The following is a 17,500-nucleotide window of genomic DNA, read 5'->3' on the forward strand; positions in this document are numbered from 1 at the left end:
AACCAGAGCCAGAACCAGAGCCGGAACCAGAGCCGGGCCGATGGGTTCCTGGGGAGCCATCACAGGTTCCCATGGTAACGCAGCACATTCTGGTCATGTGACCTCAGCAGCTGAGTCAGAGCCGGGACCCTGGTGGAGGACCGGCCCTCTGAACTTTGCATCATCCATCCCTCCATCCATCCTTCCATCCATCCATCCATCCATCCATCCACCCATCATCCATCCCTCCATCCATCCATCCATCATCCCTCCCTCCCTCCCTCCATCCATCATCCATCCCTCCCTCCCTCCCTCCATCCATTCATCCATCCATTCATCCACCCATCCATCCATCCTCCATCCCTCCATCCATCCATCCATCATCCATCCCTCCCTCCCTCCCTCCCTCCATCCATCCATCTATCCATGTATCCATCCATCATCCATCATCCATCCATCATCCATCCATCCATCCATCATCCATCCATCCATCCCTCCATCCATACAACCATCCATCCATCCCTCCATCCATCCATCCATCAATCCATCCATCCATCAATCCATCCATCATCCATTCAACCATCCATCCATCCATCCATCCATCTGTCCATCCATCCATCCATCTATCCCTCATGCATATATAATAGCGCTGATCGTGTCCCTCTGTGTTTGAAGCACAGCGTCAGTCAGGACGCTCTGGTGCTGCTGCAGCCGCGGTGCAAGAGACGCCGTGCCGGGAACCTCCTCGTCACCCACCGCTTCCAACTGTAGAGTGACTGAGGACAGAACAAATGAGTGGCGGGCCACTGTACGGAGCCCTAAAGGGACTCAGATTTTTTTTTATATATGAGTTTTACGCGCGCGCATAAGCCTAAACTATGATTCCGCGTTAAAACGACGCAGAGCCTACACCGTAGGGTACGCGGCGACACGCACCTACGCCGTAGGCTCTGCGTTGGTGTAACGCAGAACCATAAATCAGCCTTAAAGGTTTCACGCGCACACGTAAAACTCATTATATATACCTCTTTTTTTTCTGCACCATCTGTCCGGGGCACTCATAGCGTTTAGCGCAGCAACGACGTGCTGCCACTCACTCGCTTTATTTTATACTATTTATATAATTTTTCTTCTTTTACTGTGACCACCAAATAATATCGTTTTCCTGGCCTCCACCTCATCCACAACATCTCCATCTCAGTCTCCGTGAAATTTAGTGGCACGGTTGCTCGACACGTCTCATTCATCCTGACGCGCAGCAGAAACAGGCTGCAGGAAGCCGCTGCGCATGCTCAGCAGGCTCATTTATATGCAAATACAGTCATTAACTACTTTTCATTGCCCATTTATGGTATGAAATGGGCATGTAGACGGCGGGATATGAGGCGAATTCACCTGCGCAACCTTCCAGCTGGACTGTGATTTATAAAGCTAACATTGCGTGCAAGTGTGCGTGCACACGGTTTTATAAATCCGGATTTTTTTTTTGCGCCCGCCATTTTCGGCTTTTGGGTTTACGTGCACTTTTAGTATGGATCCTACCCACTCTTTTATAAATGAGGCCCCTGGTGATGTGGGGACTGTCGTGTCCTTCATGTGGTCATTAACTTTGAAACATTGTTTCCTCATATTCTGCACTTCACTGCATCACCAGTGAGTGTCGCCAATGGACAAAACCTCAGAAACCTCAGAAAAGTGCGTACGACAGACATGATTTGTGTGTGAATGACCGCAACTTTCTACGTTCAAATCACTTTTCGAACATCCGACCGTGATAATTCCGCGATCATGTATACACTCATTCCTCTTTAAATTAATTCCGGTCTTTCTGCGGTACCTATCTAACGTTCCCTCGCCCGTTTGTCACCTTGACGCTTAGTTTCAAGTTTCAAGATGGCAGCACGCAGTGAACGGTGGTCAAGAGCAGAGACCATTTATTTAATAAATAGCTTGGAAGATCTGGAAATAATTAAAAGAACAGATGGCAGGAAACATCAAAATTGTGAGCTTTTCAAAGTTGTAGCGGCTAAGTTAGTTTTTCTTCCGGTAGACGTACAGTAACTTCCAGTCCGCCCCCCTATCCAATCAGAACCTTCCCAACCCCTAGACCTTAAGAGGAATTGGATAAAGCCAATCAAACGTGTTTTCCATGTAAACCTCCATTTGGAATTACTATTTCCATGTAAACTCCAACGGAAAATAGTTTAATTCGGAATGATTTAATTCGGAATAATTAATTCCGAATTAAAAAACATCATGTAACCGTGGCCATTGTTTGTCATGAAGAGGTGGCAGCAGGTAGTGGAGGCTGAGGCTGCACAGATGCTAAACCCCCCCACGCCAGCAGCCCCCCGGGGCTTTAAAGGTCATTAACAAACCTAACTGTCCACCGACGTGCTCAAGTCAAGTCCACGGCTCTTGAAGGAGACAACCTTTTCAGGGCGAGATGATGAAAACGCAGGGAGGCGGAGCCTTCTCTCGCTCTGCTGGCCATGGATTATTCATCCAAGTCTCTTTCTTCTTCACAGAGCCAGGAAGTCCTTGATGGCTGATTAGCGTTCCCGAGGGCGATGCCAGCACTTTGAGGGGACGGCTCTTGACCCGACTCCCGGCTCCTCCTCCTCCTCTGGGGGGAAGTTCAGTTCCATCCTGGAGTTTATCTCCGTCTGCTGATTACAAGCTCTGGTTCCAGCAGGAGGAGTCAACACACTGATCCTGGTGGGTTTGAGGTTCACAGCTCCGTCTGAGGAGCTTCATCAGCCAACAAACCCTAAACCTCGTCCAACGAGGCTCAAACTCCAGTTTAGGTGAACAGAAGCTCGTCTTCTGCAAACATTAGAGACTCGTCCAGCTCTGAATGAGTTTAGATTTACCACATTTATGAAGATTCCCTCTACTGTTCACGTTAGTGCTGAAATGACAAGTTCAATATAATTCCTGCATCCTCCTGCGACCTTCCTGCGACCTTCGTTGCGTGCTTTGATTTATATTCATGGTGTCTGTGTCTCTCCTTTCTCTGTTCTTCATTTTGTTTGTTTTCTCTTTTCCTGCTCTGTCCAAGATTCAAGATTCAAGATTCAAGACAACTTTATTTATCCCTTGAAGGGCAATTTGATTCGGCGGCTCAAGCCCAAACACACACATAACACATTCAATAGAAACACAGAGAGAAAGTTGGCAACTGTGTGCAAAAATCTGCAATTTGTTGCATTAAAATGTGCTGATACCAATAAATTAATTAATTAAAAACAGTCTATACAAACACCGGATGATATCATTCCTAGAAGGTACACAGTATCTAAATGCACATACCAAACAAATTCATAAGGATAATAAGGTCCAGCTGGCCTCCGGCAGGAGGGTCCCCCCTTATGATCCAGGTCCTGGTCCAGGTTTCTTCCTCCTAAAGGAGAGTTTTTCTTGCCACTGTTTGGCTTTAGGTTTTTCTCCCACTAGGGGAGTTTTTACCTGCCATTGTTTATGTAATAATTGCTCGGGGGTTTATGTTCTGGGTCTCTGGAAAGATCCTGGAGACAACTTCTGCTGTAATAGATGCCATATAAATAAAATAAAATTTAATTGAATTGAGTATTTGTTTGTAGTCAGTGTGAACTAGACATATTTCATGTTTTTTTCCCATCAACTTTATTTCATCTGTTAATTTACATCCATTTCTGCAGTTCAGGTCTGCAACTCAGAAAAAAGTTGGTCCGAAGGCAACGTAGCACGAGCTAGGAGGTGAAGATGCTGTGGCTCAAGAGCTGTATCTGTGAAAGGAAATGAGCCAGCAGCAGAACCGGGCCACGCTGGCTTAGAACTGTATGACGGCGGGCTTCTGTGATGCAGCGGGTAACGTGTCTTCCACGTCCTGCTCAAGGGCAGTTCCAGGATCGACCCTCCGACATTCTTACTGAAGGATATCAGAGCATCGGATCCCATCACCTCGTTCTCTCTGGACCGGCGTAAAGAAGCACCGACGTCTGCTGGCTCCTTCCTCGGACCGTGTTATGAAAATGTATGTAAATTATCTATGTTTTATAATGTTTGTAACTATCATTATACCACGGTCTGTGTGAATACTGGATTCTGATTGGCTGGCAGGTGTAGGTTATCACTTATAACCTACACTACTAGAAAACAAGTTCGGTCAAAATGCCTGATAACTTTAATATCATTGCGCTGGATCAACTGCCAGGTGGTAACCACGGCAACGGAGATTCAGCGAAGAAGAGCCGGCTACCCCTCCTTGAACTGCCACCTTACTGTGGTGAAGGGGTTTGTGTGCCCGAGTGATCCTAGGAGCTATGTTGTCGGGGGCATTACGCCCCTGGTAGGGTCTCCCATGGCAAACAGGTCCTAGGTGAGGGGCCAGACTAAGAGCGGTTCACAAGCTAATCATGGTTAACAAAAGAGCAAGGACAGTTACGTCGCCCGGATCGGCAACACCAGGGCCCCTCCCTGGAGCCAGGCCTGGGGTTGGGGCTCGCTGGCGAGCGCCTGGTGGCCGGGTCTTTGCCCGTGGGACCCGGCCGGGCTCAGCCCGAAACGGCGACATGGGCCCGCCTTCCTGTAGGCCCACCACCCGCAGGAAGGACCGTGAGAGGCAGGTGCAATGTGGACTGGGTAGCAGTCGTGGCGGGGTGCCTCGACAACCCAATCCCTGGACCAAAACGCTCACAGTGGGGACATGGAATGTCACCTCGCTGGGGGGGAAGGAGCCGGAGCTTGTGCGTTAGGTTGAGAGATACCGGCTAGAGATAGTCGGGCTCACCTCCACACATAGCTTGGGCTCTGGAACCCAGCTCCTTGAAAGGGGCTGGACCCTCCACTACTCTGGAGTTGCCCAGGGTGAGAGGCGGTGGGCTGGTGTGGGCTTGTTTATAGCCCCTCAGCTCATGCGCCATGTGTTAGAGTTCACCCCGGTGAACGAGAGGGTCGCTTCCCTGCGCCTTCGGGTCGGGGAAAGGTCTCTCACTGTTGTTTGTGCCTACGGGCCGAACAGCAGTGCGGAGTACCCGGCCTTCTTGGGGTCCCTGGGAGGGGTGCTGGATAGTGCTCCAACTGGAGACTCCATTGTTCTACTGGGGGACTTCAACGCTCACGTGGGCAATGACAGTGATACCTGGAGAGGAACGGGAGGAACGGCCTCCCCGATCTGAACCTGAGTGGTGTTTTTGAACACCATGTTCAAACATAAGGGTGTCCATCAGTGCACCTCCTCAGTGGCAGGGCACCGGGGGTGGGTGAGATTCGCCCTGAGTACCTCAAGTCTCTGGATGTTGTAGGGCTGTCTTGGTTGACACGCCTCTGCGACATCGCATGGAGGAAGGGGACAGTACCGCTGGAGTGGCAAACAGGGGTGGTGGTCCCTCTTTTTAAAAAGGGGGACCGGAGAATGTGCTCCAACTATAGGGGGATCACACTTCTCAGCCTCCCCGGGAAAGTCTACGCCAGGGTACTGGAGAGGAGATTACGGCCGATAGTTGAACCTCGGATTCAGGAGGAACAATGCGGTTTTCGTCCCGGTCGTGGAACACTGGACCAGCTCTACACCCTCCACAGGCTCGAGGGTTCGTGGGAATTTGCCCAACCAGTCTACATGTGCTTTGTGGATCTGGAGAAGGCATTTGTCCCTCGTGCCATTCTGTGGGGGGTGCTGAGTGAGTATGGAGTCCGGGGCCCTCTATTAAGGGCTGTCCAGTCTCTGTATGATCGGAGCAGGAGTTTGGTTCGCATTGCCGTCAGTAGATTAGACTTGTTCCCGGTGCATGTGGGGCTGCCCTTTGTCACCGGTCCTGTTCATAATTTTTATGGACAGGATTTCTAGGCTTAGCCAGGGCCGGAGGGGATCTGGTTTGGGAACCACAGGATTTCGTCTCTGCTTTTTGCGGATGATGTTGTCCTGTTGGCTTCATCGGACCGGACCTTCAGCATGTGCTGGGGCGGTTTGAGGCCGAGTGCGACGCGGCAGGGATGCGAATCAGCACCTCCAAAACGGAGGCCATGGTTCTCCATCGGGAAAGGGTGGCATGCCTTCTCCGGGTGGGTGGAGAAGTCCTGCCTCAGGTGGAGGAGTTCAAGTATCTCGGGATCTTGTTCACGAGTGAGGGAACGATGGAGCGAGAGATTGACAGACGGATCGATGCAGCGTCATCGGTGTACCGGACCGTCGTGGTGAAGAAGGAGCTGAGTCGAAAGAGAAGCTCTCGATTTACCGGTCAATTTACGCACCTACCCTCACCTATGGTCATGAACTTTGGGTAGTGACCGAAAGGACAAGATCGCGGATACAAGTGGCCGAGATGAGTTTCCTCCGCAGGGTGGCTGGACGCTCCCTTAGAGATAGGGTGAGGAGTTCGGTCACCCGGGAGGAGCTCGGAGTCGAGCCGCTGCTCCTTCACATTGAGAGGAGTCAGCTGAGGTGGGTTGGGCATCTGTACCGGAGGCCTCCTGGACGCCTCCCTAGGGAGGTGTTCCAGGCATGTCCCTCCTCCCTAGGGAGGTGTTCCAGGCATGTCCCTCCGGGAGCAGACCCCGGGGAAGGCCCAAGACACGCTGGAGAGACTATGTCTCTCGGCTGGCCTGGGAACGCCTCGGACTCCCCCCTGAAGAGCTGGAGGAAGTGCCTGGGGTGAAGGAAGTCTGGGCATCCCTGCTGAGGCTTCTGCCTCTGCGACCCAGGAACGGATAAGCGGAAGAAGATGAGTGATGAGTAAGTGAGTATTTGGTGAAACGTTTATTTATTTGAATGATTGATAATATTTTAGCTTAATAAAACGGTTTAGGAAACTATCTGTGGAATTTGATTCTTTGAAACAAATATATTTCCTGTTTGTTACTGTAGCATAGCCAAGCGGAGCTGAGCGGACTAGAATATCTCCCGTTGCTAAGTCGTATCTCTGGTCCGTCCTAGTTACTGGAGAAGTCAACACTGTGTCCATTAAGGAGCTTATGTGACTGTAGTGATTGTTCCAGGTATTAGTCAGACCCTCAGGTGGTAAAAACTACCAGGTGTTTATGGGACGGTAGTGATTGTTCCAGGTATTAGTCAGACCCTCAGGTGGTAAAAACTACCAGGTTCTTATGTGACTGTAGTGATTGTTCCAGGTATTAGTCAGACCCTCAGGTGGTAAAAACTACCAGGTTCTTATGGGACGGTAGTGATTGTTCCAGGTATTAGTCAGACCCTCAGGTGGTAAAAACTACCAGGTTCTTATGTGACTGTAGTGATTGTTCCAGGTATTAGTCAGACCCTCAGGTGTTAAAAACTACCAGGTTCCAACGGCTGCAGACGAGAGGTTAAATAGTCGCTCAGCCGCTCAGCTGTGGCTTGTTATAAAACTAATGATTAAACTGAAAACACAGTTGAAAACACACAAAGCATGAATAACTGGTTTAATATTTATGTTTTTTGGTAAGTGACCGTGGTATAAGCGGGATAATGCCCTTCGAGGTGTATATTATCATAAATATACTTCGCGAAGGCAAACCGGTTGACACCCCCGCGTCGTCCATATATTTATGATAATGTACACCTCGTCGGCATTATCCCTTACTTATACTCACAGCATTACAAGTGGAAAAATATGGTGACAAGATGAGTGTTGGTAGAGGCACTTTAGCTCTATTGAACGTAACTACAAGACTGTGATTGATTGTCATAGTCATGATTGAATCAGATAAACCTTGGAGACAACTGAATGGAGAGGTCAGGGGTCAGAGGTCAGGGTGGAGAGTTTGGATCGGGTTAGGGGTCAGGTCCAGGGGTCAGAGGTCAAGGGTCAGAGGTCAGGGTGGAGGGTTTGGATCGGGTTAGGGGTCAGGTCCAGGGGTCAGAGGTCAGAGGTCAGGGTGGAGGGTTTGGACCGGATGACCAAAGACATCCCACACATAAGCGCCCGGTTCGGGCCAGGCGTTCCAGCGTGACATTTCTATGCTGATGACACCTGCTCTTATGAATAAGCAGCGACCAAAACCTGCTTCCATCCTACGACGAGATGGAAGGAAAAGAAAAGCCTGATGGTCACAGCGAGTCACGGGCTTCCAGCTTGTGTCATTCTACTCAATCGTCCACTACAACCGCCAGCGTGTCTAACGTCCGACCCCCAACCCCCGACCCCCAACCCCCGACCCCAAGTCTGGATGAGAAGGTGAGTCGGCGTGTGTGCAGCCTCACCGCCGCTGTCGCCGTCGTGGTAGTTGGGGTCGAAGCCTCGCTCCAGCAGCTTTGCCACTTTGTCCAGCTGGTCGTGCTGAATGAGCTCCATGAACTTCCTGAGGTTGGCCTGCAGGACCACAAGAGGCAGAGATGTTACCGGGGGCGGGGCGGGGGGTCATGAGGTGGACTCGGGCAGTGGGGCCACCAGGGGGGGTGGCTGCCAAATTGGCTGCCCCCCCCTCACTGGCCTCAATAAAAAATAAAAAAAAACACACACACATATATATATATATATATATATATATATATATATATATATATATATATATATATATATATATATATATATATATATATATATATATACACATATATATATATATATATATATATATATACATATATATATATATATATATATATATATATATATATATATATATATATATATATGGGTGATTATTCAATTCGGGGCACTTTTGACTTTTGGAATTTTGAAAAAAAAAAGTTCTTTAATCTCTGTTTTTTCTATTTCAAAAGGTTTATCAATTGGTCTGGAACAAAGATCTTAGCATAGCTTTGATTGTACTTCATGATCATTTTGATATTATGATGCTTTTTTCAAAGTTGTCACAGTAAAATGTCATTACCATCACAAAAACAAAACACTGATTTTAAAACAAAATGATTTGACAAGCAAAGTTTTCACAATCATTCCAGTAAGTACAAAACATGCTCTTTAAGAATCATGTTCTAAATATTTGTAAGTACATTTAAAATACATTTTAACACCATGTTCTCTCTAACTTTTTAATATATTGCCTCGTCACAAGAATGAAATATTGCATACTAATGAGAATATTTGAATTGCAATGCATATTTTTTCAGAAAATGCAAATGTAGACAATTAAACATTACCACAATGATTGAGGTAAAACCCAAGTTAACAAAAAAGCAACATTTTCTGTCAAAAAGTGTATTGTGACGGTAATGACAATGTATTCCGGTAATGACAACATGTTTTGGTAATGACATAAAAATTAACACTGGTGTTTTTTTTGTTATTTTTTTGACAACAAAGATAAAGAAAACACTACTTTTTAAAAACAACACCTTTTGAACACTTAACCTTCCACTAAAATAATTATTTGGTGAACTACCACAGCATTGCTTATGTAATAATATCTTTTTCGGGCCGGCTGGTTCGATTCTGACATAAAAAAGGATCAAACAAGAGAATTGGCATGCTCAACTCAAATTTCCCATATGATGGGTGTCAATCCAAAAAATTATAAAATAGAAAATAAAGATTTCAGCACTCTCAAATTAGTGTGTAGCATTTTAATTCATGCACAGCAACAGTGGCGTGACCCATATTAAAGGGGATCTATTATGGCATTTAATGTATTTTTTAAACAGGCCTTGAATGTCTTAAAAACAAGCTTTTGATTGTTTTTTTCTAAATAAATTGGAAATTCAGCCTCTGGGCCATGTCTTTATCTTTACCGTTTCTAACCTAATTTTCTATGTGGGATTCTGAGTGGGCGGGGCTATGATAATGAGGCACTGTGCTGATTGGCTGCCTGAATGACCAGATACACCGCTACGAAAAAATGGTGGAAGCTCCAGCCGGCGGAGTTAAGGCTGATTTATGGTTCCGCGTTACAATCCTGGTCCTGGAGGGCTGGTGTCCTGCAGGTTTTAGATGTTTCCCTGCTTCATTGGAACATGATACAAGTGACCGTGTCATTAACAGAATTGTGCAGCCCTGGATGACAAGCTGATGACGTTGATTAATTCGAATCAGGTGTGTTAAAGCAGGGAAACATCTAAAACATGCAGGACACCGGCCCTCGAGGACCAGGATTGCCCACCCCTGGCCTACGGCATAAGGTACGCGGCGACGCGCACCGTAGGCTACGCTATACCCTACGCCGTACACTACGCCGTACCCTACGCCGTACCCTACGCCGTACCCTACGCCGTACCCTACGCCGTACCCTACGCCGTACCCTACGCCGTACCCTACGCCGTACCCTACGCCGTACGCTCTGCGTCGATTTAACGCGGAACCATAATTCAGGCTTTATGCGATGCGAGCTTTATGCGGACGCAGCGACGCAGCACGACGCAGTGCGCCGTTTTGAGCTGAACATTTGTTGGCCCTGCTTCTATTTTCTTCCTGTCGCTCGCGTTGAAAGCCGGTTGAAAGCGCTGTAGGAAACGGTCACGGATGGGGAACGGCTGATCCAGTTAGTTGAAATGAGAAGTTATCTCTATGATATCTCCTCATTTCACTACAAAAACCTCAATTAAGTGGCAGCTGCTGGAGGGAGATGGACAGAGAGCGTCTGATGTCACGCAGTGCTACGATAGTCGGACGCTCGCATGCAGTTACACGGTTTTATAGTTGTGGGCGTGGTTTGCATTTTGGTTACGTAATGAAAACGCGGCGAATCTTATTGGCTCGTAGATCCACATCACACTGGATGGCTCATCCAGGCGGTTGTACAGACACTGCAGAATTATTACTGGCCCTACTGTTTCTTTGATTAACTTTCCACTGTCGTCTCCTGCATCTTTGTTCCCGCTTTGATAATTGTGAGATGGCTTTCAATTTTCCTGTCTCTTTTCTTTTTTTGTATCTCTTCTTCTCTTTCAAGATATTGCTGATATTTCTCAGGATCTTCCTTGATTTTGTCTCTGTATTTCTTTGACCGTTAAGCTGGTTTAGCTGGGGCCATGTTGACATCTTCAAACAAAAATAATGTAAATTATGGTTTGTCACTGTTCAATTATGTATCATAGTAAAGTAGTGCATGATAAATTAAGCTAATATATTCTAGTTATAAGGTGATTAACAGATAAATTGTCATTACCATCACTGATAGTCATTACCATCACAGTCACTTTTGTGATGGTAATGACACGTGATGGTAATGACAATTCTCCCTCTTTGCAGAAAATGTTGGCAAATTTTTTTGATTAGCTAAGCTAACTGGTTAGCTAGGCACACTGTACACTGAATATATGTAAATAAAGGGAAATCTCCTATTAATGAATTAAAATACTCAACTAGTGACTTGTTTGGTAATGACGCCTAATAAACCTACTCTCAGATTAGGATGTATAAAACATCAAATTACTTACATATGTGAGCATCAAAAGATCAGGCTTCTGCCTCATGTCTGGGAATGTTCCTGTGGAGCATCTAATTTGCATGCAACAATGTAAATAACTGTTTGTAAAAACTTTATTGCTCTCTAAAATGTTGCGTGTGATGGTAATGACAGATGTATGAGGGACAGCGATATTTAACTATAAATAAATTGCAAATTGAACAAATATAAATTATATGAATTTGAAAAAGGCCTTTTTAAGTTGTTACAAGGAAATGCAAAGTAAAGTTTTAATGAATTTAGCACTTTTTATTGCTTTATTATAGAGGGGCGGTCAAAAAGTCTGGGTTGGGGACAAACCCAAAACAGTGAAATTCTTGCACATTTGAGTTTTCAACACACTGAAAAAGTATTAAAATGTCATCATTGAGACACAGTTATTTTTTTCATAGCTACTACAACCTAACTTTAACAAATGCAATAATTGTTTTTTCTAAACATATTTTTTTTCTTGAAAATCTACCCTGGGGACAGAAAAACTCCCTTAATTAAATAATCACCCATATATATATATATATATATATATATATATATATATATATATATATATATATATATATATGCCTTAGGCTTTTAACAACATGGTATTAACCATTAATGTATACTGTATGCAGTTAAAAAAAAAAAAAAAGTATTTCTGAGCCTGTATACTACAACAGTATAATAAAGTCCTGTAATGATGGCTTTTAGTTTTGGTTCCACCCCGAGAATTGAAGTGGCCCCATCTGGCCCCCCCTAGGAAACAGTTTTGGAGACGCCCCTGGACTCGGGGGGGCAAACATGAGGCAAACATGAGGTGGACATGACAGGACTGAGAATGTGGCGGCTGCTCTCTTTCCAGGCCGCCAGATAAAAATAGATAAGAGAGCAGCTCCCTGAAGGAGGAGAGGAACGGGGGGGGGTAACGGAGGAGAAGACGACGACAGGTGGAATTAAAGACCGGTTTCCAGGTACATTCACTCATTTCTCTGCTCCAACCTCATTCTGTAAACCGCTGGTCTGAAGCTGCAACCACTGGCAGCGACTAAAGCCTGGATTATGGTTCTGCGTTACACCAACATAGAGCCTACGCCGTGACGCCGTCGTGAACCTTTCGGACTTCTCCGTCACTACCACGAGCGCGTGCGTTCTTTTCCTGAATGGTTTAAATGGTTTAATGGTCAAAAAAACAAAACAAAAAAAATCACACACACACACAAAGAAAAGAGCGCTGAAAATGCACGACTGCTTCACGAACCCGGAACCGGAAATGCGTTGCTACCAAGCGAACCAATCACAGCCCTCTCGGTCTGTGTTGGGTCTGTGCGGGTCTGCGTCGCCTCGACGCATAGTTACAAGGAGGTGGAGGTTCCAAGGACTGCCTGCAAGGCCCTGCAAGGCCCTGCAAGGCCCTGCAATGACCTGTAAGGACCTGTAAGGACCTGCTAGGACCTGCTAGGACCTACAACGACCTGCAAGGCCCTTCAAGGCCCTGCAAGGCCCTGCAATGACCTGTAAGGACCTGTAAGGACCTGTAAGGACCTGTAAGGAGGCCCCCCAGGACCCCCCAAGGCTCTTCATCGTCATCACTGATGACTCGGTGCACTTCACATCTGGAAGAGTCAACGGTCAACGGTTGGTGTCCAAGGTCTGGACCAGATATGGACCAGACATGGACCAGACATGGACCAGATATGGACCAGATATGGACCAGACATGGACCAGATATGGACCAGATATGGACCAGACATGGACCAGACATGGACCAGATATGGACCAGACATGGACCAGACATGGACCAGACATGGACCAGACATGGACCAGACATGGACCAGATATGGACCAGACATGGACTAGACTGGAGCAGATATGGACCAGTCTCCGTCCTCTCTTCCGTCTCCATCCTCCCTCCTCTCTTCCGTCCTCCCTCCTCTCTTCCGTCTCCGTCCTCCCTCCTCTCTTCCGTCCTCCCTCCTCTCTTCCGTCTCCGTCCTCCCTACTCTCTTCCGTCCTTCGTCCTCTCTTCTGTCCTCCCTCCTCTCCTCCGTCTCCGTCCTCTCTTCCGTACTCAGTCCTCTCGTCCGTCTCTATCCCCCCTCCTCTCTTCCGTCTCCGTCCACCCTCCTCTCTTCCCTCCTCCCTCCTCTCTTCCGTCTTCCGTCCTCTCTTCCTTCTCCGTCCTCCGTCCTCTCTTATTCTCCGTCCTCAGACGGCCTCCTCGTGTGCAGCAGAGCTGCCAGACACATTCATGCCTTGGCTGCTTGACAGGATTCCAGTATCTGCAGGACGGCAGGACGGCAGGACGGCAGGACGGCAGGACGGCAGGACGGAGGGACGGCAGGACGGCAGGACGGCGGGACGGCGGGACGGCAGGACGGCAGGACGGCAGGACGGCAGGATGGCAGGACGGCAGCCCGGCGTCGGCCTCCAACCACTAGGCCAGGAATCTCAAATTTACTGTAAAAATGGATGTAGCTCTTACAGGAGGGAGGGGGCAGCATGACGGGGGGCCGCCAGGACCTGCTGAGCAGCTTCCTGCAGAGACCTGCACCGGCAGCCAGGAACATCAAATATAAGCCCAAACTGACGGAAACAGAACCTGGGCTGCTATGGCAGAGCCGCTCTGTGGTGTTCGCTCTGCACCTCCAGCCGGTATTCAGACTGGGTTTGGGGGTGGGTGTGACATATTTACTCTTGCATTTCTCACAATAAAGAAAAACCCATTCTTACCTTTGTATGAAGTTTGGCGATTTGTTTCTCATCAACATTGGGTTGTCTGTAGACTCTGCTCTTGTAGCGAAACTGTTGAGAGAAAGAAAGAATGAAACTTCAACAGTTCTGCTGTTTCAGAGTCGCTTCAGAGACGGGCAAACTCAGCACCAGTCACCGCGCAATACTGGTTCTACTGGACCTCAGAAAAGGGATTAGTGTCCATACTGGTTCTACTGGACCTCAGGTAAGGGATTAGTGTCCATACTGGTTCTACTGGACCTCATACTGGTTCTACTGGACCTCAGGTAAGGGATTAGTGTCCATACTGGTTCTACTGGACCTCAGATAAGGGATTGGTGTCCATACTGGTTCTACTTGACCTCATATTGGTTCTACTGGACCTCAGGTAAGGGATTAGTGTCCATACTGGTTCTACTGGACCTCATACTGGTTCTACTGGACCTCAGGTAAGGGATTAGTGTCCATACTGGTTCTACTGGACCTCAGATAAGGGATTGGTGTCCATACTGGTTCTACTTGACCTCATATTGGTTCTACTGGACCTCAGGTAAGGGATTAGTGTCCATACTGGTTCTACTGGACCTCATACTGGTTCTACTGGACCTCAGGTAAGGGATTAGTGTCCATACTGGTTCTACTGGACCTCATACTGGTTCTACTGGACCTCAGGTAAGGGATTAGTGTCCATACTGGTTCTACTGGACCTCATATTGGTTCTACTGGACCTCAGGTAAGGGATTAGTGTCCATACTGGTTCTACTGGACCTCATATTGGTTCTACTGGACCTCAGGTAAGGGATTAGTGTCCATACTGGTTCTACTTGACCTCATACGGGTTCTACTGGACCTCAAATAAGGGATTAGTGTCTGCTATGGTGTTCAATTCTAGGGTCTATGGTGTCCTGCAGGGTTCAGTTCTAGGGTCTATGGTGTCCCGCAGGGTTCAGTTGTAGGGTCTGCTATGCCTGCAGGGTTCAGTGGTAGGGTCTGCTATGGTGTCCCACAGGGTTCAATTCTAGGGTCTGCTACGGTGTCATGCAGGGTTCAGTGCTAGGGTCTGCTACGGTTTCCCACAGGGTTCAGTTCTAGGGTCTGCTACGGTTTCCCACAGGCTTCAGTGCTAGGGTCTGCTACGGTGTCCTGCAGGGTTCAGTGCTAGGGTCTGCTACGGTTTCCCACAGGGTTCAGTGCTAGGGTCTGCTTGTTCAGTTTCTACATGCAGGCCTTGGGATGTATAATCCAGAACCACGACATCAATGTTCATTCCTATGCTGATGATACACAGCTCTATTTGTCTATGAAGATTAAAGAGAACCGTTAGTTAAACTTCAGGCATGTCTCAGGGACATCAAGGACTGGAGGTTCACTAACGTTTTACTTATAATTCTGATAAAACAGAGGATATTATGTTTGGTCACTGAGCGTTGGCCATCACCCCTCCTTATCTCCTCTTCTTCTCTTTCCTTTTTCATTTATATAAGTAACTCATTGTTGTCCATCGTTCTTGTAGTTTGTTGTGCTGGTGTGCCCCCTCCTTTTCCCCTCTGTGCATGATTGAAGGCCAGAGCTTCAGGACTTGCATGCTGACCTGCAGCAGGAGGGCCCCCCCTTATGATCCAGGTCCTGGTCCAGGTTTCTACCCCCCTTATGATCCAGGTCCTGGTCCAGGTTTCTTGCCTCCTTATGATCCAGGTCCTGGTCCAGGTTTATTCCCTCCTAAAGGGGAGTTTTTCCTTGCCATTGTTTATGTTATTTTTATGTAATAATTGCTCGGGGGTCATGTTTTGGTCTCTGGAAAGATCCTAGAGAAAACTTCTGTTGTAATAGACGCTATATAAATACAATTGAATTGAATTGAGCATGTTCTCTACATTTGGGACTGAATCTTAACGACAGTTGCTCCTCTGGAAGAACCAATGACCAGGGATCAAATCCATGATGCTTCTTTTTTAGTTTGTTACATTAAACTTCGTAACTGCTGTGGTATCTGGACCGGCATGTTACATCAAACACGGAAATCAACTCAGGTCCTTTTATCAGAAATGTGTTTCAGTTATGAAGTTATGAACCATTTCTGTCTCCACACAAGTCCGCGTTGTAGCTTAACAACGGGGACATATCCAGGCCTGGGTTGCTTCTCGTCCAAGAGACTGGGTTCACGTACAAGTCAACCCAAAGATGCATTTATGCGTATCCGGTGTAAAAGTTAACCGCTGCAGCAGAAGCTCAGCTTCATTACTCATGAAGTTGTCAAAGCACTAATTATCCGAGCTGTCTGAGGCATTCTGGAAGGTCATAGAAGAGTGAGGCAGATTTAAAATCAAAGGAGACGAGGAGCGCCTGTCCACCAACGCTGCGTTACGAGGACGCTGCATTATTAGGGTTAGGGTTAGCGTCACCTACACAGCAGATGCAAACGCTGAGATTTACTTCTAAGTCGGAAGGAGGCCTGGAACTGAACCAGTCCGTCACGTCCCGTCTGTCCCACGGGTGGGGGGGGGGACAGATTATACTATCATTTTGTCACCATGGTTACAAGAATTACATCAGAAATGACGTTCATACTACTGAGGGTGAAAACAGGTTTGATACAGAGAACTTTGGTTGGCTGGAACTCTATAACAGTTCATGTTTCTCATGTAGGTAGCAAAGATTGGTTTAAGATTCAGTTGAAACAATATCTTTTAAAATTTAATGAATTATGATTCGACATTTGGAAAGGAACAGAATGAAGTTTGAATAGAATTACAGGTAGTGTAAACCCTATAACAATAAAGGTGAAAAGGGATCAAGAATTCTAAGATAAGGTCATTTCAGGCAGGTATTGTTTATGAAGGTGTTTTATTTGATTTAATTTCTATGTATTTATGTCTGAGAATGATGGTGATTTAGTTTCCTCTGTGTTGTTTGTGACTAAGGGAGTTGTGTGTATTATTGTTTTGTTTGTCATGTATAATGTGTGTCTGTTATGTATTAAGTGTTAATATGTGTGTTGTATGTATGTCGGACCCCAGGAAGAATAGTTAACGCTGTTGCTAATGCTAATGGAGATCGCAAATAAAACAAACAAACAAACATCTGGATCACCTGAACTCTGCGATGGAGAACCGGCGCTCAGCCCTGCAAATGTTGGTGAACAAGGAGGAAACTACAAGCGGTGATCAGGTCAGGGGACTACAACAGCAGGAAGGGTCTCCAACGGTAGAGTCGGTCCAGAAACAACCTACCTACCTACCTACCTACCTACCTACCTACCTACCTACCTACCTACCTACCTACCTACCTACCTACCTACCTACCTACCTACCTACCCACCTACCTACCTACCTACCTACCTACCTACCTACCTACCTACCTACCTACCTACCTACCTACCTACCCAACTATCCGTCTATCTGTCTATCCATCTACCTACCTACCTACCTACCTACCTACCTACCTACCTATCCATCTACCTACCTACCTACCTACC

At 46.9% G+C, this 17,500-nt stretch overlaps 1 protein-coding gene across 1 annotated transcript in view; it reads right to left on the reverse strand.

Annotated features, from left to right (window-relative positions):
• LOC133464567 (SH3 and multiple ankyrin repeat domains protein 2-like) overlaps positions 1-17,500 on the reverse strand; it is a 273,606-nt gene that overhangs the window by 194,584 nt on the left and 61,522 nt on the right. Inside the window, 2 exon segments of the mRNA XM_061746624.1 lie at positions 8,156-8,264; positions 14,026-14,097. Coding sequence (XP_061602608.1) covers positions 8,156-8,264; positions 14,026-14,097 — 181 coding nt within the window.

The sequence above is a fragment of the Cololabis saira genome, chromosome 2, assembly GCF_033807715.1.
Source record: "Cololabis saira isolate AMF1-May2022 chromosome 2, fColSai1.1, whole genome shotgun sequence".
In the NCBI taxonomy this organism is placed as follows: Eukaryota; Metazoa; Chordata; class Actinopteri; order Beloniformes; family Belonidae; genus Cololabis; species Cololabis saira.